At 37.0% G+C, this 27,725-nt stretch overlaps 1 protein-coding gene across 7 annotated transcripts in view; it reads right to left on the bottom strand.

Moving 5' to 3' along the window:
- The window catches only part of adam12b (ADAM metallopeptidase domain 12b), a 108,606-nt gene that overhangs the window by 63,442 nt on the left and 17,439 nt on the right, over window positions 1-27,725 (bottom strand). For 5 of the 7 annotated variants that reach the window (XM_058750267.1, XM_058750269.1, XM_058750271.1 and 2 more), the window contains exons 3-4: window positions 27,419-27,492; window positions 3,538-3,616 (exon numbers count right to left, since the gene is read on the bottom strand). In XM_058750267.1, the coding sequence (XP_058606250.1) occupies window positions 3,538-3,616; window positions 27,419-27,492 (153 nt within the window). Of the gene's footprint in view, window positions 1-3,537; window positions 3,617-4,282; window positions 4,479-27,418; window positions 27,493-27,725 lie in introns of those variants that run through there. The other 2 variants (XM_058750274.1, XM_058750273.1) reach the window with 2 other exon arrangements.

Below are 27,725 nucleotides of genomic sequence, written 5' to 3'. Positions count from 1 at the left end.
GTCCCCAGAGTCCAGGGGATGCTCACCCTCAGCAGTGGTGCAGCTTTTCTCCAAGCCCTTGCGTTCCCTTGCATAATCCACCGGCGCAGGCTCAGTTGCCGGCTCTCGCCCCTGGTCAGATCCTCAGTTCTGTTGCTCCAGTTGGCGATGGCTCATCAGTCGCAGTGGGCATAGGCTCTCCGTCTGCGGTGGGCTCGGGCTTAGGCTCCGCGCAGCAGGGTGATGGTGGGCTGGGCTCTGGGTCCGGAGTGGTTCTGGATCGGGGCCGGTCCAGTGATGGTAGTTTGCCCCGATCCAGAACAGTGAGTTCAGCGCAGCATCGTCGAACGCCATTACAACAGCGAGCTGGCTGAACTCAACTCCGTACTCCAAGAGGGGCAGGTCCTTTCAGGCTAGGGAGGTGAATTTTGCGGAGATGTGATTCATGGAGGGAAAACAAAAACACTGAACAAAACATGAAAAACAAATGGAGGGGAACACGCAATTAAACTTCTTTGTCGGTCGGGTCTTCTGTCAGCACTGTGCCAGAGGGAATGACACGGAGACCTAAGTAACAGTCTTTAAAGTAATCCGAAAGCAAGGGGTAATCCACACAAGGAACAGCTTAGACACACGAACATGACATTTAAGACCCGACAAACACAGACTTAAATACATGGGATAACGAGAACAATTAACAAGACATACCTGAACCAAATGACATAATTAACAAGAGACAGAAACTGTGTCACGTAGAGCACACGGGGAGGAAATCACACACAAACAGTCCAGGGGTGTGACACATTTCCTATTTTATGTTCTTTGCTGTTATAAAATCTTTCTGCATGTTGGTCGATGCATGACTTGGACTAACATTTCTCAAATATTAATTAGCAGTAAAGCAGCAAAATAAAACAATAAATAAATAAATAAATGAGCCAAACCATCAAGTTTTTATCAGTACAGTATTAGGACAGATGCCCTGACATTTTTACTGTATGCAAATAAATAAATAAATGCTTTTTAGTACAGAAACTATGTACATCATAGAAGTCACTTATATGTATAAATTGCATTTTCTATGTATTTTTCTCTGTATATGAATCCAGACCAAAAAAATAAAAAATTTCCCTGACCCAACAGCCAGATGTGCAACAGGAAAACTTGAATTATGGCCAAAAGATCAAGTTAAAGTGGGGTTATTTCCGAAATCAATTAACTTTAAATTTGGATCATTTACTAACTGAGATCCTGTTCAGGCGCAAGATAATGTCAGATAATGTTGGTCTAAAGGGATCATGTAGCATAGTGCCACGTAGCAAAAGTCATCTTTAAGCAGCTGCTTGCTGATGAAAACCACACTTTGCGGTGCCAGTAAGAGTAGTGCCTGCTGGTCTATTTTACAAGGAAACTATTCTCCCCTGTTATGGCTGGCACAAGCCCCCAAAGTCCTTTCATGTGGAAATACCAATCGGTAGCCATAGGCTGGACGTCTAACTGCCATCACTAACACAAATGTTCACACACACTCACGCAGGCAGACAAAACCATTCAAAAACACACCGCTCTGTCAAAAGCGATCCTCGCCTGATGGCAAAAATCCTTCACATCAAGACTCGGCTGTCTGGGGGAATTTTTGTGGCTACCATTTCCACATCTTTAAGCTTTAACAGACCAAGAATAGCAAAGAACGTACCAGAAACAGCCATAGATGTAGGATATCTAAACAGCTAGAGCTAAAAATGATGACTGACTAGCTAATGGCCCTGTTAAATAATACACTAGGCCAGCAAAGTGAAGTCTGAGATTTATATTAGTAAAAGCAGGCCATTTTTCTTTCACAATGTCCTAATTTTAAGGATCACCAGAAAAAATATTAGGCTGCTTTTTAATGTGTCTGCCTTGGATGACCGTTCACACATGTATCTGCTGAGAAATTAGCTTTTTTGACTGTTTTAGTTGGAAAAAAGTTGAAGGATGAAATCGTAATTTTCATATTTCAATATAATATTCGAAAAACAGTTCTGCTATTGATTTTTTCCTGTGTATTCGCATACAATTTTTCGGTGCCACTTTATATTAGGTGACCTTAACTACTATTTACTTACATTTAAATTAATCATTTGGTACAATGCACTTATTGTGTACATACATGTTTTTACATTGTACTTATATTTTTAAAAATACCTATATGTAATTACATCCGTAATAAATTTTTGTACTTACATTTATAATTACACTGTTACACTGAACCATTCCTTACACCTTAACCCACCCTTAAACCTACCCATACCACCAAACCTGTCCCTAACCTTACCCATATCCCACCTCAATAGCAGCAAAAGTGTTTCGCAATACAATATGAACACAAAAAGTACATTGCACTTATTCTTTGGTGTAAGTACATAGTAGTTAAGGCCACCTAATATAAAGTGTTACCAATTTTTCTTTTTAAAACAAATTAAAGCATGTGCAAATAAGATTGCCAATCAAGTATCTGTTTTTTTATCACTCGTACCAAAGCCTTGTCAAGCTGTCTTACCTATTTTTGATGAATTAATCTTTTACAACAGCTCAATTTTTTTAGACCTTCTCAGCTTTGAAGACAAAAGATGTTCATGGCTATTTGGACAGGCTTAAACGATTATAAATAAGAGCTAAATATGCCCAGCAGGAATAATATTGTCAAGCCTACACATGTGCGACTGGGAATGGGGGGATGGCAACATGTTGTCAAAGCTGTCAGTTGCGGTTCTTAGCACTAGTCTAATTATAAAAGTACAAAAGACACAGCAGACAATTCAAATCAGGCCTGACAATAATGTCAACATGCTGTCCTCGTGTCAACATCACATCACAGCAAAGATTAATCAGCTTTTCTGGGAAAACGGCCAGTCAGAGAATGCTAGAGCACTAGCCAGCCCAAGTTAACTTTTGAAGATTTTTAAGTATCATATCTGACAACAATATTGGAATATTTCACTAAAAATTAAAATTCACAGTTTTGTTTCAACCTCATGTCCTTCTTAAACTTGTACAAATTCTTCCTTAGAATGCAAGGGGTTTTATAGCTAAATGGTCAAGCTGCTCATTTCAGTTGAATGAAAGCTGTTGTTTTTTAGTTAATAAGAAGATTTTAAAGATTTTCAGTAAAACATTACTTCAAATTCAGTCTGTGCCTCCCATAAAGCCACTGAAAGACTGAATTCTTAAAATGTTATGGACCACTTTGTGATTAGAACTCAATATATTTTTTGCTTTATTGTTTATGAGGACCTTGAGAGCCTTTGGTCCCCATCCACTTTCAGTGTTTAGAAAAGAGTAGCTTGGGCTTTTGACTAAACATCATGTAAAGGAAGAGTGATGATGATCATTTACTCGTTTACTCATGTTTATTTTTGGCTGAACTAACCCAGAAAACTAAATGCAGATGTATTACAAGTTGGTCTAATTCCTCTAATAGTATTTGAAACGGGACAACAATTAATATCCATTCCATTATCTCACTGGGATGTGTGTATACCAAAAGATAAATGTGTATGAGACTGTTTAACGTACCGTAGAGTTGTGAGTGCTCTTTACAGTCTGTCCATCTTCCCTGTAATGGGTCTCAGTGTAATGGCTGGCGAACAGGCCGCTAGAAGAAAACACACACACACACACAAATCTATTAAGCATTGCATCAGCGTCTTCCCCATCCAGAAAATCTATATATTTAAAGGAGATTATTTACAAGTTTATGGTTGAATATATACAAAAATAATTTCTGACACAAAAAGCCATTTTAAACACTCTTAAAGCAATGTTACATTTCATTACTAAAAGCTCACCAAATTTATCTTGTTTATCATAACAGAACAGATTATGGAAGTGTGTCAGACAGTAAGTAGAGAGAAAACTAGCTTTTTGAAGATGCACATAAACAGGAAAAGTGGGGCATCGTATGTGTTGTGATCATAGGAAATGATCAACAGATCCACCAGATCAAATGATGACCCACCTAAACATATGGGCATAAATGCAATGGGATCCAAAATTCCACTAAAGCAAATGCTTCTATTTTTTGGAATCCCACTGTACATACAAATACTTTTCCAACTGGAATGCCGGTTAAATATATGTGCAGGTGTGAACAAAGTAGCTCACAGAAACACAGGGGAAAAGGATGAGTTGTGCTTGCAAGCACTGAGTGTGTGTTTTGCTGGCAAGCCTGGCATGTCAATCTCTGCTCAGGCATTGCTGGAAGAGACGACAGAGTGATATGTGACATGATGCTGACATGATGAAATCCAAATGTAATCACCTGAACAACATAAGCAGATCCTCTTAAAGGGCCAGTATGTATGTATGTGTCTGTGCAGTGTTCCATATTCTGAAATCCTTTAGTGTTTTGTTGTAACCTAAATGTAAAAAAAAATTTAATCAGCTATCTTACTTTAAATTTTAGACACAAAAACTCTAGAGACCAGCTGCAGAGCCAAAAATCATACAAGGGAATTTTTAAAGAATTACTCTTTGTAGCCCAGTTTATTTTAAGCCCAAATTAAGTGTTTTGTACTTAAAAAATAAATAAATAAAACACACACACACACACACACAAGTTAATGACAATTCAGCTGACTAAAACGTAAAAAAATAATGGGGTATTGTTTTCCAAAAGTACTGTTTCAAACTGTGAATAAATACTCCGGAAAAAAAATGCTATAAAATAAATACTTATTAAACACACACACACACACACACACACACACACACACACACACACACACCTTGACAGACCTCAAACTCCTCATATTTCTCCTTTGGGCTTATGCATGCCATAATTATGCCCTTGTATACATACACATTCATCAAATGAACATCAGGATATGAAAACAGATCCATTGTTTGTATTCTCCGGGCAAAACTTCATTTCGAATTCGCCTCATGAACCTGCCTGGTTTAGACCTTGGGCTAACGTATTAGTAAAACACACCAGCTCAGCTCCCTCAAGTACGGGGGCTGCTGCCTCCATGGTCGCTGTGAGAACAGTCATTTTTGGTTGAACATCATTAGGCCATCCTTCAGTAATGACAGCACTCCAGTCCAATTCCCATTCTTCTCGATTTGATCCACATGCCAGTGGAGGAATGGTTCGTTGTTTTGGAAGGAACTTCAAAGCCTCTAGTTGAAAGGCTTTGATGTTCTTGGGGATGAACTGGTGTGACAGCCATCCGAATCCGAATCCCAAACGTGGCGTGACTCCCTCAGTGCCACAGAGCGATGAGCAAGGGAATGTGGGAGTTCGTCCACAGGGAAGTGTGAATCATAAAAGAAACGCTGAACGTGGTGTAATATGCCAATTAGGGTGGTTACAAAAGAAAAAGTCCACTAAGGCCGGAGTCTGAAACAAGCCTTGAGCGGTCTACACCATGTTTGCAAGTTGTAGGCCTTGTAAAAGGCCACTGGAAGCTCAAGACTGTACATGAAAAGAGATGTACATGCAAAACTCCACATGGAAAACCATTTACACCTACAAGTTAATTGAGAGATTAAGTTTACAACAAAAAAATCACATTCTGAGAAAATAAGGCTGTTTTAATACTGTATTCCATTTTATGATTAATAAATATCATTGTTTTGATACACATCACAATTATGTTAAAAAAGTTGCAGTTGCGAGGTCACTTTGTGAGATATAAAGTCACACTGCAAGTCGCAACTGTGAGATACAACGTTGCAATATATAAATCCATTTTTAAAGAGATATAGTCACATGAGATATAAAGTTGCAATTTGCAAAACAAAAATCAAAGCTGCAATTGTGATATAATATTGTTTTGAGAGATATAGTCGCATTGTAAGATTTAATATCCCATTACAAGATACAAAGACGGACTTGTGAGATACTAAGTCACAATTACAAAAAAACAAAGTTGCAACTGCGATAAATAGTTACTTTTAGAGGTATAGTCACATTGTTAAGTCGCAACTGTGTGACACAAAATTGCAATTATGACAACGTTGTAATTGTGATATATAAAGCTGTTTTTAAAAGATGATCACATTGTGATACAAAGTCGTAATTATAATAAACAAAGTTGCAATTGCAAAATATAAAGTATTCTACACAGAGTGGTGTAGTATAAAGGTAAATTATGTGAAAAATAACGTGTTTTTTAAAAAACAAAGCATGAAAGCATGTTAGACTGCACCCAATAAACACAATCAAGCCTAGAAAAAAAAAAAACAGTCAACCACCCCTTTAAGAAAAATTAAGTTACAATTGCAACAAAGTCATTTTGTGACTTACTGTATGAAGTCATATTGTGAGATAAAAAGACTGCAAAATCAAGATATAAAGTCACAATGACCTTTTTTACTTTTACTCTGAGGCATAAGCAGGCTCCATAATAACTCCATGTGCCATATTTCCCTGTCTGTTTTGCCTGAAGACATTCATGTCATAATGAGAGTGGTGAGTTAATAAGGAATTTAAAAACATGCTTGGATAGACCCCTGTTGATAACTTATACTGTTGCTATTTTAAAATTTCATATTGTGAACCATTTTTACATCTTAAAGGAGGTAATGGCTGTCGTCCCAGAATAACTCTGACTACATAGGTACCTCAGTAAGCACAGGCACAGTGACCCACAAAAGGGTGCTTGATAAAGGGCAATATGAACTTTCTCACAGACAGCATCGTAAGCACTTCAATACTTATAAAGACATCCTCTAACAAACCTTCAGAGAAGTGCAACTTGTCTAATGATCAACTAAAATGGCCAGAGAGCATGTTATGTGTGTGTGTTTGTGTGTGTGTGTGTGTGTGTGTGTGTGTGTGTGTGAAGTAGATCTTGACTCAGTGTCTTGAGATATGAAACACTGAGCTTCTCTAATCCTCTACTCAATCTCCTTGAAATCCCAGCCCAGAACATACAGAGGATGGGTGAAGAGGTGAAACATGCTCAGAGGAATCAAGTAGTGTATAAAAAAGACTTGCTTGCTCCACTAAGTTGAAATGATTTTGTAGCTTACACACACACACACACACACACACACACACACAAATTTGGGGCCAGCGATTAATCCAATCAAAAGTGACAGTAAAAACTTTTAGAATGTTACAAAGGATTTCAAATAAATGGTGTTCTGTTAAATTTGATCAAAAAATCATGAACAAATGATCACAGCATTCACATAAATATTAAGCAGCACAACTGTTTTTAACACTGATAATAATAATGTTTTTTGAACACTAAATCAGCACATTAGATTGATTTCTGAAGGATTCTGTGACAATGAAGACTGAAATAATGAAAATTTAGCTGCAGAAAATGCAGCTTTACCAGCAGAAAACAAATGAGATGTTTACATATATTTAAATAAAAAAAAAAACAGTTATTTTAAATTGCATAATATTTCACAATATTACTGTTTTTACTGTATTTTTGATCAAATAAATGTAGGCTGGGTGAACATATATATATATATTCTGCTACAGATATATAATTTCAAATTCTACCACAGATCTATAATAGGTGCAATTAGTTCTGACCAGCTCTTGCATACACAGCATGTTTATTTATTTCCTCAGAGTTTAGATACATCAAACACTCATTAAAAGACCACCTCAGGTGGCTTTATTTTAGAAACTAATTCATTCTGAGCAAAGTAAATAAATGAAGAAATATGTAATATAAAATGCCTCCATCTATAATTAGTCTGTACATACGCACTCTGCAGTCAACAGTGCCATTATGACTGAAATCAATAACCATCGATCCTTGACATTTCACAGCCTGCTGACTTCCATTATATGTAGATAGCAATCTAATTACAGGCTTGTTCGCAGACTCAGGTTAATTGTGATAAATGTTCACAAATCGGCACTCTTTCTTTTCTCACTGTTTTTCAGGTTACAGTGACCTTTGACAGGAAAAAAGACCACAGGCATTGTTTGTGATGACAGAACAATGACAAAATTATGGATGTAAAATATAGGGCCTAAAGCAACAACCATTTTATTTACTGTAAAACAATGTCTGTGTCATATTTTGTCATAATCTGTGTCACGTGAATACCACAGTACAGAGATGACACCAGATGGTGGTACTATGGTACTAACTTTGATATATACCATATTACCATTTATATTCACGTTGCTTAGCACTTCAAAGAATACCATGACAACACCATGGTACATCCCTGTGGTACAAAAATACACAGTATTATCATGGCGCATACTGGGAAAGACGTTTACAATTTGGCCAAAAATCATGGCATTAGTGCCATCACCAAATAATCATATTAACCCATAAGAACCCACGGTGTCACAAACACTGGTGATTATCTGGAAAGGTCTTTTTAAAGCATTACCCCTCACTTTCAACTCAGGAAGTCCCTAAGTCCCTAAGACAATGTGTGCATTTTTTGTTGCCATGGCAACATTTCCAAAATGGTGTCCTGTCTGGTTAGCACATGTTACAGTGTCAGCAGTTTTTAAAAACGCTTGTTTTAACATGCAACAATTCTAATGTTTTAGTAACATATCCTAGATTACTTTTAACCTGATTTTAATACATTTCTTGAGCAAATTGATATAAAACAAGTTACAAAGATATTGTTGTGACACATATGTCACATCGGGCTATTAACCTTATAAAAGTATGTGGAATTTTGATATGACATATTTGTCACATTAAGAAAAATGGTAATGAGCTGCTCAGTTAATTTAGCTGATTCAATTATTTTAGTGTTATATATATTCTGCTGCTCATTTCAAAGCATATTTTAACAAATCTACGTGCATGTTTAACATGTTGACCTCCAGCAGTGAGGTAGTTATTTATTTTTATTCAGTTAACTGCACATTTGCAGTTGTGAAAAAAAAAAAAATCTAAAAATCTAAAAATTTATTTCTGGTTAAACCATATACCTGAAAAGGTAGAATTTTGATATGTTACAAAAGAGTTGTTGTAAAATTTAATGGTCACTGTTATGTGGTTTTAAATAAAATGCAAAAACTATATTATGCAAAAACTATATTATTTCTGAAAAAGGTTTTTGTTTTTATCTTCCCAGAAAAGTAATCGTTTTGATATATGTTGTGGAAAAGAGAAAAAAAATTTTTTTTTCCAATTGAGAAATAAACGCCCAATGTAACATATATGTAACATGAAAAATTTATCATAAACGCCCAGTGTCATATATATGTAACATTACAGATCTTTCACAAGGAGGGGTTGTATTTCAAAAACAACTGCAGAAACATGTTATAAGTGGTCCATTTGGTCTGTTTTATAAGCCCCATAATTTTCCTACAAGGAGAAATTGGTCTGGGTTCTTATGGCTTAATATTTTTGGTACTATGAAGTTATTGAAGCTCAGACTTCATACTTTTTACTTTTTTCATACCCTTCTATTCTATTAGACTGTTAATTGACTTCATATCTGACTAATACGGTTTTAACAGTCAGGGGGAAAAATGAGCTCTGAAACGTTTAAGCGGAAGCGTGAAGTCTCACTGGAGGACAGAGAAAGTGCAAGAGGTCTTGAACATCATTTGGCCCCTTTAATTAGACAGTTCATTGCTCTGCTGGAAATTAAAAGTGCCCATTACTGCACTTTCTGACACTAACAGGCTCTAAAATGGACACACAAGTGACAACTGCGGCAGAGACTGAAATATGTGAATGGAGACACATTTTTTTAAAAGCACTATTTTCAACTTGATGTGGTATCTTACAAACACGATGCAGATGGTGTCAGATGCTGAAAAAGTAGCGAGACCTGATTCTCTTTCGCCTTTTCTCTCCGTCTCTCTATTTTGAGGTGATAATCTTGTTTATTTAATAAAGTTTTTTTTTTTCCTCTCTCTCATCTTCTCTCTGGGTTGAAGCGTGTTACCACAGCAGACACCAACATTGAAGAAAGTAAACCATTTCTCACACAAACACACACATACTAGAGAACAAGACTGGTCTGAAGACCTAATTCCATTTCCACACATTGCTGTGTCTCCAATTGATTTAGCTTTCCACACTAAGATTCACAACACAAGATTCACATAATGGGATGAGATGGGGGATGGTTGAGGATGAAGGACAAGATGAAATCCTTCAGGCTAAAGAAATATTTTCTATATTCTCACCGTCTGGGTTTAGTATGTCTGCAAGAGTCAATGCTCTACAGTACATCTTTAAACATGAGCTTATATTTAAAACAAACACACACAGACCCACAAGAGAACATAATATAGAACAACGGGGGCTTTTGAAATTTACAGCATCAACATATGCAAATAATTCAATATGTTTAATGTTATTGTTTAAATGGAATTAACATGTTTATTCAATTTGTGTTATTGTAACAGTTTCAATAAATGATGAAGAAAGACTCTTTTTATGGGTAATTTATTTATAAATCAAATCCAGGAAGGACTTGATTATGAAAGTAAAGTCATATGTAAGTGCATGTGTAAAATCATCCCCAACAAGCATCCTCTAGCCTTTTATCCACTGCAAAAATATTTGTAATCAGTATTTTTTGTCATTTTCAAGTAAAAAAAGATCTAAACAGCCTTTTCAGTGAATGTTTTTTTTCTTGTTTTAAGCATAAATGTAATAAAACTTAATTGCGTTTATGCTTAAAACAAGAAAAATAATTGTTAGTCAAGTAAAAACAAAAAAACAAAAACAAAGCATAATCACATCCTGTTGCTTCGCGAGCAAATTTATTTTGTTTTGAAGATGTTGAGATTTTCTTTTACTAGAAAACCAGACAGAAATGCTAATTAAGAACATTTGATGTTTATTTTCTTTTTCTTTCTCATTCCTTTAGTAAACTTCCTTCTGTGGCTTCTATCATGTGTGTAACTCTGTGTCTATATGTGGAAAGATCTCAGGAAAGCCCAGTTCCTTTGGTCTGTTTTCTGGCTCTAGGGTGTTTCAGTTTGAGTGTTGTCTGTGTGTCGGTGGGGAATAGATTCAAAGATCAACCAGTATGTTGAAGTTCTCCTTGAAGAACACACCATCCTGTCATCCATGAAGCATGTGTGAATGTGTCTTTGTTCACGCAACATACTGCAAACGTTGTTTTCAAATCCAATCTTTAGGGCTAATTTTATTATTTAAGTCGTATTGCGTTACTAAACATCAGATTTCAATGCTACCTGAACTAGCCAGATATACCAAACAAAATCAGATTTTTGCCTGTAAGAAAGTGAAAGAGAGTAATTCATTGATCCACACCAACAGCATCTCTGTTCATATATTTAAGCTATATCACATGACCTGGTGCTTTCAACAATTTAACAATTTAACACCCTCTGTCTGCGCACTGCCTGTTGGAGCTGATGGTGTGCTGCGTCCCAGACTCTCTCGCTCTCCCGGAACCAGTGATCGATGGCGGGGATGTCCGATGGTTCACCTGACCAGGGAAACAGGGGAGGCTGGAAACCGAGTACGCACTGGAAGGGGGTAAGTCCAGTGGATTGTTGGCGTAGCGAGTTTTGGGCGTACTCGGCTCAGCCTAGGTACTGGTTCCAGGAGTTCTGGCGGCTATGGCAGAAAGTTCTCAGGAAGTGCCCTATTTCCTGGATTTTGCGCTCGGTCTGCCCATTGGACTGTGGGTGATATCCTGATGAGAGACTGACGGTCACACCTAGGAGGGAGAAGAAGGCCTTCCACACTCGGGAGATGAATTGGGGTCCTCTATCGGATACAATGTCTTCTGGGATGCCATAATATCGAAATACGTGGTTGAACATGAGTTTGGCTGTTTGGAGAGCTGTGGGAAGGCCGGTGAGGGGAATGAGACGACAGGACTTGGAGAATCGGTCTATGATGACTAATATGCATGTGTTTCCGTTAGATGCTGGTAGATCAGTAATGAAGTCTACTCCTAGGTGTGACCACGGACGTTGAGGTATGGGTGAAGTTTGCCTGCTGGGAGATGACGGGAACTTTTGGAGATGGCACAGTCCGGCAGCCTCGCACAAACCTTCTGACGTCCCTGGCCATGTTGGGCCACCAGAAGCGATTTCGCAGCAGCGAGAGAGTTGCGTTGGCCCCTGGGTGGCCAGTACCAAGTGATGTGTGGGTGGAATGGATTAGTGGAGTCCGTTGGGTCCTGGGCACATACTGGAGGTTTTGTGGACAGCCCGGCGGATTTGCGGGTGGTGTGGAGGAGGCTACTGGCAGAGAGGTCCACTGTATAGGGCTGGTGACGATCGTTGGAGGTAGGATACTTTCGGGTTCCTGATTGTCGTTCTCTGGAGTATGGATTCTAGATAAAGCATCCGCCTTGATATTCTTGGTTCCTGGAAGACTGAAGGGGCGTTGACAAGCCCATACGGCATCACCCGGTATTCATAATGGCCGGTAGGGGTTATGAAGGCAATTTTCCATTCATCTCCTTTTCTTATGCGGATGAGGTTGTAGGCACTGCGGAGGTCCAACTTAGTGAAGATGGTGTCGCCGCGTAGCTGTTCCAGGGCTGCTGGGACAAGGGGAAGGGGATACCGATATTTGATGGTTATGTCGTTTAGTTTCCGGTAGTCAATGCAAGGGCATAGGCCGCCGTCCTTCTTTGCCACGAAGAAGAAGCTGGAGGCAGCAGGGGAGGTAGATGGTACGATGTAGCCTTGTTGTAATGCCTCCGCAATGTACTCCTCCATGGCCTTTTGCTCCGGTGGTGAAAGGGGGTAGATCTTTCCTTGTGGTACTGGCTCACCCGGAAGGAGGTCGATTGCGCAGTCCCATGGCCGGTGTGGGGGTAGCTAGGCAGACCTCTTCGGACAGAAGACGTCGCTAAAGTGGGAATAGCATGAAGGGATGTCGACAGATAATTTTTCTTGAGGGCTCTCAATGGAGGTGGTGCCAACAGTTATCTGCGGTGACTTTAGATGCTTCGGTCGAGGTAAGTTGGGAAAACAGTGAGGGAAACACTTCTCACCCCACTTTAGGACCTCTCCTGTCCTCCAAGACAGATGTGGATCGGACAGTGAAGTGAGTGTGTGAGGATCTTTTGTAGTGGGTGTTGATGAGGCTGTGATCAGGTGCAGGTGTGCGTGATTAGAACTCTGGAGAGGTGGAACGCTGTGATTGGTGGAGTGAAGGGCCTGACTGATTTGTGACACCCACTTGATGAACTAATCAGTTTAGTGAATTATTCAATGACTCATTTGTTCCTTTCCTCACTGAATCAGTGGTTTGAACAAATCAGTTGAGTGAATAAATCAATGACCCAGTAACTTGCTGTCACTTAGTGGGGTAACAGTTTTAGACAATAAAAACAGTATAGTATGTTTCATCTGTATCAACAATAGACCACTTTCATTTCATTCCAGACCACTTCACTTTTATTTCTCTGTTTTTTTTCTCCCATTCTTTCTTTCATTGTATTTTAACAATATTTGCTCCCCTGCCTTTCCTAGTCAGAGTCTAATCTGAACTCTAAAGCGAACAACTCTGCGCTGTCTGACTGCTCAACCATAACTGTAAGTTGGGATGTTTATACTTAATGTTTCATGTTGTGTCACTGTCGCAGAGGCAGCCAAAGCAGATCACTGAACTGTACAGATGTTGAGTGATCCTTAGTGAGGAAATCTGTGACTCACTTGATGATAAATAACAAATGACAGCCCAGAAACTTTGTTCTCAGCTGGGGGGAGTGAAACTGTAGCTTTCATGATCATTAAGAACTTCTTCAAACCACAGATCCTCTACTTCACTAGTTGGGAAGAAAAGGGCATTCACACTTGAATACAATTTAGCAAATTTCGGCTCTTGGCTCTTGTAAATATGTGCTATTTCTCTGTGTCGGTTTCCACGCCATTAACCGCTTTCTCTGTCTATTTTTTCTCTCTCGGTCTCCCTAAAGACTCACTGATGCTTCTGTACTAGTTTAATAGAGTCTCCTCTTCGGCTCATTACACAGGTCTGACCAACCTTCTGGCATTTTCTGTTCTGTCTTATTTATGATGGTACATCTGATCTGTGTATGATCAGTCAGACTGAAAGAGTGCATCGCGGTCAAAGGATGAGATTCGACTGCTTTTTTGTCAGAATGTAAGAGCCTAAGAACAGTATGTGTAATGATTGTGAGGCTTCAAAACATCTGTGTGTGATGCAGTAGAACTGTGTTTTCACTGCAGAGCATTCTTCATTAACTTATCCAGATGCCTAGCACAAAAAACAGCTAGCCAAGCTTTTGTTTGGTCAGCTTGTTGTTAGCTAGTGTGGAGCAAAAGTAACAAAGACAGATGACAGAGGGAGAAAATGACAAATGACAATGGAAAAAAAACAGGAAAAAGCAAGAAAAAGGCTCAGTTTGCACCTGGTACTCAGCTAAAGGCTGGGAAACACTACACAATTTTTAAAATCTGAGCATATTTTAAAACACTATCATACACTTTGTAAATAGTCACAGAGGAAAAACTGGGCATCATACACTAGTGAGATCACACCAGGCTTTCAATTCATTTTGATCACAACAAACTCACACAGAAACACATTCATTGTTGCTAGAACATGTGTTACAAATGAAAGCAATAGGCATTGTACAATCGGCTAAAAACTCTGACTGGATGGAATCATAGTTTGAAGGAAAAAAATCTGAGTCTGTGCTCATCACACTATGCGATTTTCTATTAAATTTGTCAAGTCAAATCTGCAGACTGGCTCTGACTTTCAGCAACTAGCGTCAACTTGTCTAGACTGTAAATTGGTACAAATAATCTGGGCAAAATGTATCTGGTTATGTTCCAATAACATTTGAAAAATGTTTGTAAATTAAATGTATTAAACATTAAATGTATGTAATGTTTTCTCTGATGTTCGGATAACCAAATTTTGGAACTTTGTGCATTTCAAAAGATCTAATCACAGGTGGTCAGCGCTAAGTTTAAACAGGGTTTAAAACATTTTGTGATCAGATTAATCTACATTCAGAAATAGTTAGAAGCTTGTATAAACATCATACCTTGTAGCATAAGTAAATGCACCTTTTTGTTCAATCAACATGCAGCAAACCTCAATGTTCTGAGGTGCAAGTTCTCAATGCAGCTTCAAACCTTACTCAAAAAGTGCTGTAGCCCTCAGCAGGTCTTTACAGCTTCCTGTGAATAACTTCCCTTTGGATACAATACTCAGATCATTGTTTGTCAGCTCTCTCCTTCTTTCTGAAAACCCCCTTGTTTTTCACTGGAGCGTTTCCTCTATTTTTGCTGTTACCGCAACCGGTCGATAAAAAAGAATCACTTCCTGGTTTGACTGTTGACCTTCAGTGATGAGATCATGGAGCGGTCAGCTGCTAAAGACTCCTGGGAAAACAAAGTGAGGCTGAATGACTGTGAGACCGAGACCTTTAAAGCTTCAGTGCTCAGTGAGGAGAGAAACTCAAGCTAGATTTTCAATAACTGTATGATCATTCTATGCTGCAAATTGCCTCTGAATAGTCAAAATCATGTTTTTAAAGGCTGAAATTTATTTAGTATAAAAGAATTTCTAGTATTTGTCTCTTCATATTAAGCCAGGATGGGTAGGTATTTTTTAAACCAATCATTTTTTTATTCAGCAAGAACACATTTAAGTAATCAAAAGTGACAGTAAAGACTTTTACATTGTTACAAAAGATTTCTAGCTCAAATAAATGTATCACGGATTCCACAAAAACATTAAGTAGCACAACACTTTTCAACAATGATAATAATAAGAAATATTTCTTGAGAAACAAATTAGAAAAATATTACGATGACATATATTTTAGAAATAAGAAAATAAGACTACAAAAACAGACCACAGATGTACACAAACTTTGAGTCAAGACAGTGAGGAGAAAATTCATAAACAAAAGACTTGAGTGCATACAGTACACAGAACATATATTGGCACAGGATTATTAAAAATATATCTTCTGGGAAAATCTCAAAACCCTGCAGTTCCTCACTTTCCAAAGTTTAAATGACTTCTGTGAATCGGCTGACTTAGATAAATATGCCAAGGACTCTTCTGAACATTACACTTCATGAAGCCCATATGAAAAATAATCCAGAGAGGCATAATTTACCATATACTTGGCAACGCTCTATTTCACCCTTATGTTAGCTATTCTTTTTTTTTTCATCTAAGCAGCCTGCTGATGACAAACCAATCCATACAGCGTTTCAAACGAGCTGCGCTTGCTTCATTGAGGGATGGTTAGAACCAAATTACATTAGCATAACTCGCCCTCTGTGTTTCTCTCTTTCTATTTCATTCCCTGCCACCAACTGTGGATAATGTGCTAGCACACACACACACACACACACTGACAAACAAAAAAGCACTGATGTAAGTTTCTCCTCACTGCTATTTCTGCTTATGATTCCGCATCTCCGACAGCTGACCCACTTCACAGAGGTCAAAAGCGCTGGAGTTCAGCCTGTTCTTGGTTTCTATGTCTTGCAGGTAAATTACACATTAACCATTTTTTTACAGAGGAAAACTAAATGCTTTTGTAAGTAATTGGGGAGTATCCAGGGCAAAAGAAGGATTCTGAACATGGTAACTGCCTCCAGAAATAGCAGGGAGAAAAAGATCTTATTTTAATTTTAGTTGTTATTCACCATGCAAAATAGCCACAATACCAGGATATTGTGGTTGCCAGGGTGTCGCCAAATAAGTTTGGTCATTTAGAAAAGTGTTACAAGTTACGTGCCGCGGTTTTAAACAAAGGGTTAGGAATGTGTTTAATTTCATGAGCAATAATTATAGTGATTCTTGCCTTAAAAGCACATTTCCTTTGTTTGTCTGACAACTTAATTTTGGCATAATGGAAATATGAATTGTTTTTACATACTTCTAAAAAAAAACTAGCGTGTTGTCCTGTCATACACTGTCATTAAGCGCTTTGTCAAGGACGTGCTGTTATTATGTTTTCTCTCTCTCCCACATTCATGCACTCTACAACCCCTGATTACACTACACACCATGTCATTAATTTTAGCTAGAAGACAGAAGAAATAATTGAAGCCTCTGAGAAGAGTAATTTGTAACAGATGGAAAGTTCACAAGCGAGTCCACAAGTGAATCCATAATTGAATGTGGCACTGTATACCTCATCTCCCAGTTTCCCCCTTTCATTGTTTGCTCCATCTCTCACTCTCAACCTTCCTAACCTTGTGTATTGTTCGACTGTTCTATAGAGCAACAAACAATCAAGGTAAAAGACAGCCTACCTCCACAACAATACATATAGAGTGGTGGAACTATGATGTCACTTTGTAGGCGAAAACCCGGAAGCGAGTGCATTTTAGCACTTCCAGTTCCATCGTCCCAGAGTCAATGGGTTTTTGAATGGGATTTTGGTTAAATCCCCTAAATGAGGTCCGTGGTTCACACAGGCTCAAGATACTTTCACGTTTTATTCTACGACATAAAACACACCAGTTACACCACACTCGTGTGATTTTTTTTAAACTGTTATGTTTCTTAAAAAAGACGGTTGCTAACAAGTTGCTAAATGGGACTACAGGCGCTGTCGGAGACATTCAACGTCATCACGCCGAACAGTTTATCAATTTATTTCCAGTTGTAGTGTAATTTGTAATTCAATTAATTGTAGAATAACCAATGAATACTTTCCCGCATTTTATATTGTTGTTCAACAATGTTTTTTTGCTTTGCCCCGAAATGCGACACAAGTCTTCAGAGGGAAGATGCTCGAGTTTATCGCTTATTGATGCGCAGACTCTGGGTTCGTACCATAAGGTAAACTCATATTACGATTAATCCATGTAAACACCACATTTACCGGCTTTAGGTGGTAAAAGTGAAACTTTAATGATGCATAGTGCTTAAAGCCAAGTTAAAATTAAATGTTTACGGCCACAAGAAGCTTTTCAGCAAGGATAAAATAACATTTTGTGTACCCACCCTAACAAAACGATAGCTGAAATGTGGTACTTTGTTCACTAAAATACGTTTAATCTTACCATATCCAAAAACTCGTTCACTCTGCTGTTATTTAATAGATTAAATGCACTAAAATGTTATTGAATAGTACGTGGAGACACATTTTTAATTCAAATATTCATATTAATCAAGGATTTATTGACTTTTAATGCACTTAATTTCGAAATGTACAGAAATACGTGCTTTCATATGTCCTTTAGTTAAGATTATATCATGTATTCACTATACTATTTATTATTAATGTCTCATTTCAGTTTTAGTTTGGCTCTAGTTTTGTATTTATTCCAGTTTATATGAAAAGGTTCATGTAGCGTGGATTAACATTCATATACAGAGTAAATCCTTCACTGAACATGTTAAAAATAAGTTGTCGGGAGCACGGTGGTCGTGATGTTGAAGGTGAGCGACCGTGGTGCTGTAGTTCGTTTATAGCCTAAGTTTAGCTTTTTAGTTCTGGCACTTTTATTTAGGCTTCAAAATTTGTCAAAGTTATATTATTTTGTGAAGATTATCTTGATGGACAAAACGTGTAAGTTTCATGAACTATGATTAAACACAGAGCTTATTTTTTGCGATTATCCAAAAGACTATGGAAAAACCCTATTGGCTTTTTGTCGAGGAAACCAGTTTCATGCTAACAGCCGATCCGCATACAAAGTGACATCATAGTTCCCCCACTCTATTGTGTGGAATGTTTAATAACAGAAGCATATATGAAAGACCGTTTAAATTCTACAATACCTCACACCTTCACCTTACAGCCACAATAAGTCAATAAAAGTATTAAAATAAATAATAATAATAGAAATAATAAATAATAATAAATAAAACAATACAAATAAATAATAATATTTAGGTAAATAATTCAATAAATTAATAAATAAATACTCAAAGAAAACTGGAAATAATAATAATATTGATGATGATGATGATGATGATGATGATGATAATAATAATAATAATATAAAACAATATAAATAAATAATAAATAAATTAATAAATAAATATGCAAAGAAAATTGGAAATATAATAATAATAATAATACAAATATTGATAATAATAATAATAATAATAATTTCTAGTCACATAAGATTTATTCATAAAAACAAACAAATAATATAACATGCATGTCTTTAAATAACACTTAAAATTATTTTATTTTTTATAAAGCCAACAATAAAACAAGCTACAAGAAGTTTACAGTGGACTCAATGCATTTGTGAATACATGAATAATAAAAAGTAAGTAAATTTAGTCCGATAGTATTGTTTTTCCCTTTCACCAGTGTTTGCTGCATTGCCGACTGTATCTGTCAGACAAAATTGATCATCATCTTCGACCTGTTATCACATCTAAAATATGATGAATTATATTCATTATCTAGCATTACCTTACAACTCACACGATACCTCATGTAACTTGAAATCTTTGACATTTACTTAATCTTATTTAACATTTAATTATATATTTATTTTTAGCTCTAATATAATCTGCAAAGTGTGAGATTTTTTTAGAGAGAGGCACACTGTCAAAGACTTTAAAAACAGCTGCTTTAGAAAAACACTTGTTTCTAATTCATCTCTGGCCTGATGTTAAATAGGGTGACCATACGTTCTCTTTTCCCCGGACATGTCCTCTTTTTGGACCTACAAAAATGCGTCCGGTGTGGTGCTGAATTCTGCACCCTGCCAGATTATGCACCCCCTAGTATTGGTAGGTTTAGGAGTAGGTGTGGGGGAGGGGTTAGGATTAGGCAATCAGGCAGTGACTTCAACAAAGGGGTGCATAATCTGGCATAACACCGGCCAGGATTTCCTAATCGCCCAAAATGTCCGGGATTCGGTTGTTTTCTTAATCCTATCATTTCAATTTCCTACTATTGCTGCCTGCTCCCGCAACATGTTTCGCTCCCGCGATTTTCACATCCACTCATTTAAACGCTCTAATATTGTATATAATTTTGGCGCATCAAGGAGCCACTCTCAGTATGCGGAGTATTTAAATCTCTTTTGAATGAGCGTTCACGCTGTTAACTTTCACTTTCGATTTTGCGATCACACACACTCTGTGTGTAAAGGGAGCACATCTTACAAGATCAGATATTTGTGAACCTGGAGCACAAAAGCAGTCACAAGTAACACAGGTATATTTGTAGCAATAACCAACAATACATTGTATGGGTCAAAATTATCCATTTTTCTTTTATGCCAAAAAACATTAGGATATTAAGTAAAGATCATGTTCCATGAAGATATTTTGTAAATTTCCTACCGTAAATATATCAAAACTTAATTTTTGATTAGTAATATGCATTGCTAAGAACTTCATTTGGACAACTTTAAAGGCAATTTTCTCAGATTCTAGATTCTCAGATAGTCATATCTTGGCCCAAATATCGTCATATCCTAACAAACCATACATCAATGGAAAGCTTATTTATCTTTCAGCTTTCAAATGATAAATAAATGATAAAATAAATCTCAATTTTCAAAAAATTGACCCTTATGACTGGTTTGGTGCTCCAGGGTCACATTTGTCAATGAGCTCAGGACCTGTAGAGCAGCAAATACTCCAGAATAGTCTGTCAGTCATCTCTCCTTATTCTCAACTTGTGATCAGTCAAATCTGACTCCTGCAGCTCTTGTTGAATGCAGGGTTGCAATTTAAAAAAAAAAACTTTTATAAAAAAACTTGACCCTCTAAAATTTGCACTCTCTATTCTATTTCTATTCTACTTGTTTTATTTAAAAAGAAAAAAGAGCCCTTAAAGGGATAGTTCACCCAAAAATGAAAATTCTGTCATCATTTACTCACCCTCAAGTAGTTCCAAACCTGTATGAATGTCTTTGTTCTGCTGAACACAAAGGAAGATATTCTGAAGAATGTGGGAAACAGAGCAGTTCTGGGGCACCATTGACTTCCATAGTATTTTTTTTTTCCTACTATGGAAGTCAATGGTGCCCCAAAACAGCCTGGTTACAAACTTTCTTCAAAATATCTTCTTTTGCGTCCGGCAGAACAAAGACATTCATACAGGTTTGGAACTACTTTTCATTTACAGAATTTTCATTTTTGGGTGAACTATCCCTTTAACGCTAGCATTGTCTATTTTTTCTCTATTCTTCTACTTTTATTATAAATAATGACCTTCTAACACTAGCATTATCTATTCTTTTTCTGTTCTATTGACTTGTTTTATTTTAATTTTAAAATGATCCTCTAACACTAGCATTCCCTATTGTTTTTCTATTCTATCTACTTGTTTTCCTTTTATTTATTATAAAAACAAAATAAGCAAACAAACAAAAACCTTGCTACGTATACCGCCCCCACTGTCCTCTTTTTATAAAACTAAAATATGGTCACCCTGTTTTAAAGGTCACTTCAGGTGTGTGTATTTTAGTGTGTGATTGTGTCAGGTGTTGAAGGACTCCCTCCTCATTATCCTCACCTTCCTACCAAGAAGCATCACAGGGCCAGTCTAATAGTCCTCTGGTAATAGTGTGGACTCAGTTCATTAGTTTTATTTCAGCTTGACACCTAACATCAGAGCAAAGAGTCAATGATGCCATTCTCACACAAACAAGCACACTCTTCCCTGTCCATTCATGGACACTGAGTCCAAGTTTCTATGGAAATGTTAGCAATCGTCTCAGTAATGACATGTTTTGTGAGCTTGGCTAAGCTCCTTCCTGTTTGGCTGAATAAAAGGAAGCCTTTCAATGGCACACGCTCCGTCTCTTCCTCAGTAACAGCTGTTTGTGTCGACCAGAATAAGCTCTAAATCTTTCTACAATCTTCCTTCATTCAACGTCCTGTGGACTTTGATCAATTCGGTGTCTGGGATATTGACCCTAACGTCATTATCAAGATTTACAGTCTAAAAGAGGCAAAACACTTCGGTAAAACCTACAAATGAAAAAAAGTGACTGACAGCTAACTGTAAGTAGGGATGCTACGAGCTAAATTTTTCCAGTAACAAGCTATTTTTACAAGCACTACATTGTTGTTTTTTTATGTCACATATTGCTCACGCAGCCTTACAACAAAGCGAGCAGCGGCAATAATCAAATGTACTCTCTCAGAAAGTGTGTCTCGCTCTCTCTCAAGTACCACTGGGAAGTCCAATTAATTTTAGCGAATTAGTTTGTTTCGGACAGTGCATTTCAATGAACCGGCTCCAAAAATGAATTCATCCCTTCATGTCACACAGTAATAGTTTTTCCAGTCACTGTGGAGTATTGTACATCTTTTAGTTGTTAAATACTGCTGTTCGGCATTTTATTGATAGAGACATTTGTGACATTTTTATTGATAGGGAACGGTGGAAAAAAAGGGACTGGGAAAAGACACAAGTCACTCATGTAGCACAAAGAAGCACGTTGGAACGTGGACTGACTGCAAAGCCACCAATTTTATCAGTTGTATTTGGTGTAAATTCACTTCAAGCCTTCACTAGGCAGGCATCCATCCATCCAAAATCCAGAAGAGGTACACATATTGTACTGAAAACCCACCCTCAGACCATCCAAGATTTTGTTGCTTCATCAGAGCAGATTTGGAGAAATTAACCATTACATCACTTGCTCACCAATGGATCATCTGCAGTGAATGGGAGTCCAAACAGCTGATAGAAAACATAACAGTAATTCATACAACTCCAGTCAAATTAATTAATATCTTGTAAAGTGAAAAACTGCATGTTTATAAGAAACAAATCCATCATTAAGGCATTTTAACTTTAAACATTTTAATTATCCATCCCCTGTTGTCTTCTTACATCAAAATCACAATGTTTAGAAGTTTTTTGGACTGTTTTCACTTGTAAACAGTGCTTGATCTGTGCATATGTCTCTCCTAACTCAGATGAGACTTTTTTTTTTTTCACTAGAGAAAGCAATATTATGGACAGGACATTAATTAATTGACTGGAGTTAACTGACATCCATTGATGTGGATTACTGTAAAGTTTTTAACAGCTGTTTGGACTCTTATTCTGACGGCACCCATTCACTGCAGAGGATCCATTGGTGAGCAAGTGATGTAATGCTAAACATTGTTTTGACGAAGAAAAAAAAATCATCTACATCTTGGATGGCCTGAGGGTGAGTAAATTTTAAGAAAATTTTCATTTTCGGGTATATAATGTACCAAGTTATGTTTTATAACTTGTAGTACTTTTTTTTAAAAGAATAGCTCAAACTTCTTTTTAATTTTGAGTAGTTTGCTATAGTTTAAAGTTAATTTCCCAGTCACGCTAAATGATCTTGTTTAAGGAGGCCTAAAAACATCATACACATGCTCTCACTGTGTCTGGCTTTTTGTTACAGACTTTATGGTAAGTGTTTTCACTCAGTCTTGAGAGGAACATGGCCCTTAAGAGAATTCAGCAAATTAAGTGGAGCAAAGCTGCAACCTCACTGGGCAGCTGCTGATTAGAGTCTATCAGCATTACAGCGTTCTCTTCAAGTCTCTGACAGTCAGCTCTGAAGCCTCAATCGCCATCGCACACAGCCCTAAGCCATTTATTTTGGAAATCCTTTGGATGAGCAATCAAATGTGGTAGTGCTTTCCTGTTCGTTATGAGTTAAACAGAGTTCAAGGCTGTTGTTTGGTCTGTGTTGTATTGCTGATCTGTGCATAGCGAATACAGGGAGGAGAAATCCACAGAGTAAAACAACAATGATTATCAAATGAATTAATCAGAAATGAGTTCAGGATGAGGTTAGATGAAATTCAGAGAAAGATGGGAACTATCAAAGCTCTTTTATCAAATGCATTGTCTAAGCAGCAAGAGTGAATAAATGAGATCCTTGGTTTTATTGTGGCTTGAAAAGATACACGCTGGCTGTTTTATTTGTCGAGGACTTGCCACTTGTTCATCTGTCATTAATATGCAGTGAATCACTTTGCATGTGTAGGAAAGCTTTCAAGATTACTTACACTTCTTTGTAAAGAGGCTCATATTAAACACTGTGGAGTTGCATTGGATTTCAAAAACCATGCAAATATGTTTGTATGGTAGTGTCTTGATATTATTACTTGTTATTATATATATATATATATATATATATATTATATATTGTGTCTTGTTATTATTACTGTGATGATGTGCACACAAAGGTTCATGGTCCTTCTAGAGAAATGAGTGTCTGTCCTCTGGGTTGGGCTTTTATATATCTGGATGAGTGAAGTTTTTTTGTTGTGTTTTTGCTGTGGGAAAGAGTTGAACTCAGCTTAATGTACAGAGAAGGTCAGTGTGTATCAGACGTCCCTGGACACCAGTCCCTGGAGTTTCATTGTTGGCCCGTCGGTTCTTTCTTTCTTTCTGTCTGTCTGTCTGTCTCTATTGCTTTGTTCTTTGCCATACAGAAATGTAATATATGACATATATCGCCCTATTAAGAGTGCCACATATGTTACCTATTAAGCAATATCCTCTAGATAAATGAAGATATTTTATAACATATTTAAAATTTCCACAGTAAAATTTGTAAATGTATGTGTTAATCATATCTACTGTATATGCACAAGGAAGTATATATATATATATATATATATATATATATATATATATATATATATATATATATACAGTAAATATATATATATTAGGGTGACCTCGAATAGTCGATGATTCGATGCTTCGATAGGAGGAGCCTGATTCGATACCAATCTCACAGTCAGATATTCGCGGGTATTATGATCATGCCATTTTGGCTATATGGGGGTGCTCAGTGTCTGATTTCACATAGAACTATACCGGTTTTCTCCCAATAAGTTAATATACAGCCTATTAAGATAATGCTGTAAATAAGAATCTGGAAAGAGGGGAAGCTTTGAATAAATATTTTAACGTGCATAAATAAATCCAACCAGCTTGCGTATTCTGCATAGAGGGAGGATCGGCTCTGCTCATGGATGATAGTACTTTTTCCAGAAGAAAGAGCTCATTAAGAGCTTTCATTTGATATATATCTCCATTTCACCAAAAATGTCACTTACGCCCATCTGGTTCTCACCCCTCGATATAATAATAATAAAAATAATAATAATAATATAACGTTATGTTGTATAAATAATGAAGCGTATTCTATATGAGATAACTGATGAGTTAAATCCCATTGATTAAAAACCTGCTATCAAATGCTTCATTCTACTACTGGTCATCTTCAGCACACACAGCTCAAAACAGAAATGCAGAACATTAATAACTACTGTCATACATAACATTATAATAAGAGCACTATTGTAAAAAATGTTGTGAATTCTTAGGGTTTCACTGACGTTTAATGCTATCTTTTAATCAAAACATAAAACATTATTTTTGTATCGGCAAGATTCGACTATGAAAATCCTTAATCGGGGACACCCCTAATATACATATATATATATATATATATATATATATATGTGTGTGTGTGTGTCATGAAATCCTTCATATTTACAATATAACAATATATACACACAACCCGAATTCCGGAAATGTTGGGACGTTTTTTAAATTTGAATAAAATGAAAACTAAAAGAATTTCAAATCACATGAGCCAATATTTTATTCACAATAGAACATAGAGAACATAAATGTTTAAACTGAGAAATTTTACAAATTTCTACACAAAATGAGCTCATTTCAAATTTGATGCCTGCTCCAGGTCTCAAAATAGTTGGGATGGGGGCATGTTTACCATGGTGTAGCATCTCCTCTTCTTTTCAAAACAGTTTGAAGACGTCTGGGCATCGAGGTTATGACTTTCTGGAGTTTTGGTGTTGGAATATGCTTCCAATTCTTGTTCCCAATGTTCCCATTCTTGCCTGATAGGTTTCCAACTGTTGAAGAGTTTGTGGCCGTCTTTGACGTATTTTTCATTTAATGATTTGCCAAATGTTCTCTATAGGTGAAAGATCTGGACAGCAGGCAGGACAATTCAGCACCTGGACTCTTCTACTACAAAGCTATGCTGTTGTAATAGCTGCAGTATGTGATTTTGCATTGTCCTGCTGAAATACACAAGGCCTTCCCTGAAATACACATCATCTGGAGGGGAGCATGTGTTGCTCTAAAACCTTTATATACCTTTCAGCATTCATAGTGCCTTCCAAAACATGCAAGCTGCCCATACCATATACACTTATGCACCCCCATACCATCAGAGATGCTGGCTTTTGAACTGAATGCTGATAACACGCTGAAAGGTCTCCCTCTTCTTCAGCCCAGAGGACACGGCGTCCGTGATTTCCAACAAGAATTTCACATTTGGACTTGTCTGAGCATAGAACACTTTTCCATTATACTTTTGATGATGTTATGCACTGTAGATGATGAGATTTAGAAAGCTTTTGCAATTTGACGTTGAGGAACATTGTTTTTTAAAGTATTCCACAATCTTTTTACGCACTCTTTCACAGATTGAAGAGCCTCAGCCCATCTTTACTTCTGAGAGACTCTGCCTCTCTAAGACATCCCTTTTATAGCTAATCATGTTACAGACCTGATGTCAATTAACTTAATTAGTTGCTAGATGTTCTCCCAGCTGAATCTTTTCAAAAGTTCTTGCTGTTTTAGCCCTTTGTTGCCCCCGTGCCAACTATTTTGAGACCTGTAGCAGGCATCAAATTTGAAATGAGCACATTTAGTGGATAAAAGTGTAAAATTTCTCCATTTAAACATTTCTTATGTTCTATTGTGAATAAAATATTGGCTCATTTGATTTGAAAGTCTTTTAGTTTTCATTTCATTCAAACTTAAAAAACGTCCCAACATTTCCGGAATTCGGGTTGTATATTACATTTGCCTATGGGCTGATTCACCACACATTACATCTTTCAGATCCATTTAAGAACATAGGCTACAATTTCACATAATGTTAAGAGTGTATATGATTTATAATTCTGCTGAACTGTTCTCAATCTATTCTGTTCAGTTTAACTCTGAATAGTGCATAACCTTGGTAAAAGACACAGAAGAAAGGAAAGAGAGAGAGAAAAAGCTAGCAATTTATGTTTACAGCTGCTTAATGCTTCAAACTGTTGAGTTTCACTCTGCTTGAGTGCTCCTTACTACATTAGTCATTAACTGCATTAGCCCATTTTTTTTATGTATTGCAATATTAAATATATTTTGTATCCACATAAGGAAGTCTTACATCATGGTGACATTAATTGTGTGTGTGATGGTCAGTAATGCCTGATCTTTTCCATGCTCTTCCAATGAATATCAACTGGCACCTTTAAGCTTCACAAAGGACATAAAAGCACCATGAAAGTGATTTATAGTCTTATGCACTATGATCACATTCATCTAAGTGATGTAAATGATGTAAGTAAATGATGACAGAATTTTCATTTTTGGGTGAACTATCGCTTTAAGTTACTCTAATGTGTTTTATTTTGTTGAGACAGGATCTGCATTCAGTGATCCTTCTAGAGCTAGATCATGTGGTTTTGTAAAAACTCTGTGTGGAGATTTGAGAGTCAGGAGTGTTGTGAGAGAGACTTACTGGTTCTTTTCCACAGATAAAATCAGCTGTTGTCCTTCTGCTTCGATCAGGATGCGCAGCGAAGCAGGAGGCGTCTAAATAAATGAAAAACAAAACAATCAATTCATGTCCTGTTTTCCTGTTTCAACCAATTTTCTCTAAACCCTGCACATTCCCCACTGAAACACACACATACACATACACATACACATACACACACAGCCTTCACACCTTTGAACGACTCAGAATTTGATCCCGCACACCAGACAGAGCCATAGAGCCAAAAGGAAGCCTTCCAACTGTCATTTTGCACATAATAATGTGTCAA

Source organism: Onychostoma macrolepis, chromosome 17 (assembly GCF_012432095.1).
Source record: "Onychostoma macrolepis isolate SWU-2019 chromosome 17, ASM1243209v1, whole genome shotgun sequence".
Classification (NCBI taxonomy): domain Eukaryota; kingdom Metazoa; phylum Chordata; class Actinopteri; order Cypriniformes; family Cyprinidae; genus Onychostoma; species Onychostoma macrolepis.
The sequence above is the reverse complement of the archived record's forward strand: the minus strand, read 5'-3'. Positions and strand labels throughout refer to the sequence as shown.